This window comes from Callorhinus ursinus, unplaced genomic scaffold, assembly GCF_003265705.2.
Source record: "Callorhinus ursinus isolate GAN/ISIS: 27379988/994484 unplaced genomic scaffold, GSC_fseal_2.0 scaffold21, whole genome shotgun sequence".
NCBI lineage: Eukaryota > Metazoa > Chordata > Mammalia > Carnivora > Otariidae > Callorhinus > Callorhinus ursinus.
In genome coordinates, this window is record NW_027397083.1 from 2,585,174 (window position 1) to 2,590,622 (window position 5,449).

The 5,449-nt window shown below is 36.2% G+C and overlaps 1 protein-coding gene across 1 annotated transcript; it reads left to right on the top strand.

Moving 5' to 3' along the window:
• The first annotated feature begins 594 nt into the window (after positions 1–594).
• OR5F1 (olfactory receptor family 5 subfamily F member 1) lies at positions 595–1,545 on the top strand. Its single transcript, XM_025879439.2, has one exon. It carries the CDS (start codon positions 595–597, stop codon positions 1,543–1,545), a length of 951 nt encoding a protein of 316 aa, XP_025735224.2.
• Positions 1,546–5,449: the final 3,904 nt, after the last annotated feature.

The following is a 5,449-nucleotide window of genomic DNA, read 5'->3' on the forward strand; positions in this document are numbered from 1 at the left end:
GCCTCTTTCCCTTCCCTTTTAGGGGGAAAAGCATTAATAAGACAAAAAATCATTAGTAAGACAAAATCATTAATAAGACTATGAGAGGTGTCAAAATACTGGTTATTTGAAATGGTCATTATATTTGTTACTTGGGGTAGACAAGAACGATTTCTGGGAGTTTTGGTGTTGAAGAATATTCAGAGTGGTCTTGAGTGAAAAAATAGATTTCAGTTAAACACGCACGTCTGTTCACAGAATGAGAGAATTTGAAGCAAGAATATTTTTATCATTTGCATATGGGTGTTGGCTGGAATGAAAGAACAGAACAACACATATTGCTTTTGCAGAAACTGAATGGGAGTGTGTGGTCTTGCACTAGTGAGTTGAGAGACCCCTAACCCTGATTCAATACAGACACTTGTTCATTACATTCAAAGGCTGATCTATTTGTCCCCCAATTTCCTCTTACTCGATTTACTGTGTTGTGTTATCCTAGGTTGTGTTTTTCCCCATGTATGAATGACCTCATTAACATTTCTATTTCTTATAAACTTAGGAGAGGAAAATATTTTGACCTAATGGAAATTTAAGCAAACTATATACATGTAACAAATGACCAGAAGAAACCATACTTCACTGACTGAGTTCATCCTGTTGGGATTAGCAGACACAATGGAGCTACAGATTGTCGTTTTTTTGCTTTTTCTGGTGATTTACACACTTACAGTTTTGGGGAATGTTGGGATGATCTTCCTAATCAAGATTGATTCCCGACTTCACACACCCATGTATTTCTTCCTGGCTAACCTGTCCTTTGTCGATGTTTGTTACTCTTCCACCATCACCCCAAAGATGCTGGTAGACATATTATCAGAGGAGAAAACCATCTCCTTTGCAGGATGCTTCCTGCAGCTATACTTCTTCATTGCCTTGGTCACAACTGAATGCATCCTCTTTGGGTTAATGGCCTATGACCGTTATGTGGCCATATGCAACCCACTACTTTATCCCTTGGTCATGTCCAGGACAATCTGCCTCAAAATGGCAGCAGGGCCTTTTACAGCAGGATTCTTGAACTCCATGGTTAACACAAGTTATGTGAGCAGCTTGCCATTCTGCAGTTCTAATGTCATTCATCATTTCTTCTGTGACAGCCCTCCACTTTTTAGGCTGTCATGTTCTGACGCACACCTGAATGAAAGCATCTTTTCCACATTTGCTGGTGTGAATATGGTGGGAAGTCTGCTGGTCATCCTGACCTCCTATGTTCTCTTCTCCATCTTCCACAGGCACTCAGGGGAGGGGAGGCGCAAAGCCTTCTCAACCTGTGGTTCTCACCTGACAGCTATAACTCTGTTCTATGCCACTGCCATCTATACCTACCTGAGACCTAGTTCCAGCTATTCTCTCGATCAGGACAAAGTGGCTTCTGTGCTCTACACAGTGGTGATCCCCATGTTGAATCCTCTGATCTACAGCCTCAGGAACAAGGAAGTAAAGAAAGCTTTATGGAATGTAACTACCAGAACAAGGATCCCCTCCTTTCTCAGATTTGCTTGGTAAATTTTCTGAACTAGGTATTAAATGAACTTTCTAGGTAGATTGAATCCTACACTTTTCATTACGATATTTCTAAGTAATTGCTTTTTGTTAATACTCAAGTGTGTGGACCCATTTAGGTACAAAGTAAATCAGCAGTCTTATATACGGACTCCAGGCTTTCATGTAATTGTTGTTTATGTTTGCTGGGTCTTCACAAATAGGGCTTATTTCTAAGTCTTGGTTAGAGAAGGAAAGGAATTCAATATTTAGAATCAAAAGTGACAATATCACATAAAACTAACCATATAGAATATTTGTAATTGTTCACTTTTTTCCCATGCATTTTCATTTCCCTATTTGTGATCTGTAAGAGACTGTTATGTATCACTTATGTGTAAAATGACTTGAATTTAGAATAGATTTACATTTTAATTTATTGAATTATCTTCTGGAGGGAGGTTTAAATCAAATTTTAGGACTACAGGTTTAATTGCGGATATAAACTTACTTTTTTTCCCCATATCCTTCTCCCCATACACATATATATTTACTAATGAATAAGTGTGAACTTGTCCAAAATGTGGTATCAGGAGAAGTACCATCTCATTAGAGTGCACCAATTACAACTCTCATATTCCCTTCTCTGGTCTTCAAAATTTCCAACCTTTCTCTCCCTTCCTGTCTCTTGGACTGACACATAGGACAAAGTTACATACATACACATTCAGCTGCTGTGGAGTTTAATCAGTGCATATCTCCAAAGGATGTAGATCAATGTTCAGTGGATGAGTCTGACACAATCCTTTACAATAAGCTCATGAATTTCCTGCTTATAGATATTTATCAGTTGCCAATAAAAATCAATTTAACTTAATATTAAAGCCATGCTTTGCTAATATGGAGGTAAATTGGGAGTAAGCTTAATGGAACTTTGCAGAGACTGAGTAGGGGCTAGCACTTTCTAAAGAAACAACTACACTTCAAGTTTTTGGAGAGAAATTCCCCATGGCCCTTGCCCTTGTCAATGATGTTGCACCAAATAGAAGTGATGTCCATGTCATCTGGGATGTAGACACTGCATACACTGTGTCCCATCACAAAGAGGTCATCTAGCTCAAACATCCAATGTCCCCAATGACCTATTTAGATGACCTTGCTCAGACAGGTGTTTGTGATATCATGAGTGTTGTCTATGCACCTGTGGGATTTACTCTCACTCCCCAGGTCCCAGGTGGTTACCTGGACTGAACACCCTGCAGCAGAATGATCAGTTTGTTCTCTGAGATAATTTGTCCTTTTGCTGCGGGGCTTGCCTATAGTCTTCTGCACCAGCTGGCTGCTCACTGGCTAGACTCTTTCTGTGTTCCCTGTCCCCAGTATTTAGTGGAATCACATATAGGACCAAGATATTTCACAAGTTAATGGCAATAATATATTCCTTCCACTAGGTGTTTTATTTTCTAGAAAAATTTTACAATAGAAAGAATGTTTGGGAGAAAAAAATCAGTTACTATGAGATTTGGTTTTTAGACATATCCTATTTTAGGCCAATTCTCTGCTCTCTAATTTAGCTTTTTTACATTTACTTAATCTTATTTACAGAGTCTACAGATACTTTCAATTTAGGGGGCTATAATTACTTAATTATATTGCCTGCTTTTTAATTACTTAAATACGTGTTTCTTATGTAAATTTTTATTATTTCTTTAACCCATAAACTTGTAAAAATATTTTTAAATTATCATAATTTCTTGTCTATTGTACAATGCATTTATGTGAAAAATATTCCAAATATTGTTTATTTTCTTTAACTCAAAATAAATTTAATCTGTGAAAGCACTGAGACTTCTAGGTATTATACTGAGTGAAAAGACAAGTTGGAAATAATGAAGAATCAATATTCAAGAATCAAATAGCTCCAAATAAACAACCAAAAAAAGGAAATATTAATATTGAAATCCTGTATTTAGGCAAAAAAAATTGTACAGTTTTATATTATCTATATATAAATAATTTTGTATTTAGTTTGTTAAGCATAAGTTAACATGGACAACATAATTTCCGTTCTCCATTAAAAATGGCAGGTATACCTTTGTAAACAATAATTAAGTAAAGTCTTGATGCTGAAATAAGTGAAGTAATAATCCTATTTAATTTCATGCTGCTCAAATAAAATAAAAGATACTATGTTAACTCATAATAAGCATCTTTCAGAGGATAGAGATAAGTAATACTTTGTCAAGAAGATAATATCCAAGTGGTTGGGTGAATGGGAAAAAATTAAAGTAGTTGAGTTGATGTGAGAAGATGTAACCTATAGAAAAGGAATGTACAAAGAACTGTATTGAAAATGTATAGCTTTGGGGCACCTGGGTGGCTCAGTCTGTTGAGCTCCTGACTCTTGATTTCAGCTCAGGTCGTGATCTCAGGGTCATGAGATCAAACCCCATGTCTGGCTCCACACTCAGTGGGGAGTCTGCTTGAGATTCTCCCTCTCTGTCTCTCTGCCCCTCCCCCCAAACAAATAAATAAATCTTAAAAAAAGAAAATGTATAGCTTTATAGAAATATATAGCTTTATAGAAACAATCTTAAACAAGTAGGTTTATTGAAAATGTGGAATACACATCAAATAGAACATGTTGCAACAGAAAGCAGAAATGTGTTCACTGTTGCTAAACTTAGGTATTATTTACCATTTTGGCTGGGAAATTGATGTGTACTATCTTTAAGGTTCTCTTTAAATTTTGTGATTTTAATCTTAATGTGAAAACCTTGCATACGTCCATGTACCATCTCAAAGTTTCAGAAGAATTCTTGGTATATTTCAGCCACCTAACAAAAATTATTACATCCAGATCTTCCCTAAAGAGGAAGGTAGTGAATATTGACCAAGTAATGTTGAGGTTTTGCAAACAGGAGATCAACTGGATGAAGATCTATGTCAAAAGCTGAGTTTCCAAATTGGGCTCCAAGCCCTCAACCTCTTGAAGTTTTATGATCATTTTAACCATGTGTTGTAAAGTAAAATTAATAAAATATAACTTATTAGCTAAGGTTGTGTTGAGAGTGTGTCAGATTCATTTATACACAGATGGGAGAAGCAGTGAGATAAAAAGAAGTTACAGATTTGGAGATGATAAGGAAACAGAAGTTTTATTTACCTTGGAAACAGAATAAGCAGCATTAAAAACATGTGAGATAAAGATTGAGGTTTGATTTTACAAATCATAACATTATCATGCCCAAATCATGTATCACAGAAGAGAACTGTGTGTCAGAATTATCCTAGATGCTAAATTTGGTGAGAGTAGGCAAAAGGAACAACAAATTTAAGAAGCAAATGCTACAGATATATCTATGGCTGATTGCAGGGACTTAGCTGTACCTCCACTGGTAGGGTCCAATATGGACAACAAGGCTCATAAGATGGTGCCAACAGAGATTAGAAGCAGAGTGACAAGAAACAAGTTTTATTTTAAGAGGCTATTGTCAGTGATTTTTTTCTAACATGTAAACTAAATTGCAACATACACTCTTTTCTTATTTCTTAATTTTTTTCCCTTTAAAAATTGCATGTGTGTTAAATTTATCCCCTAAGGATATGCTGATAACTTTGTATGAGACCCATATGAAGTAGCTATCTACTATTGATCAGTTCAGATGCACAGATCATAATGTATTTGATGTGAAAAAATCCATAATTCCTACAATGATTCTTCAATAGTGAAAATTGACATTCCACCACAACTCCAGCAAACATCCTCTCAAGCAAGTGAGTAAACCTGCACACAGTGTTTTACCTCCTATTTCATTGCCAAGAATTAAGTCAGGCAAGGTGCAAGAGACACTGGAAACACGTCCTAGTTTCTTCTTCTTTTCTCCTTCTCCTTCTCCTTCTCCTTCTCCTTCTCCTTCTCCTTCTC

Excerpts from the sequence above, each read along its gene's own strand:
- OR5F1 (XM_025879439.2), top strand. The coding sequence starts at position 595 with ATGACCAGAAGAAACCATACTTCACTGACTGAGTTCATCCTGTTGGGA.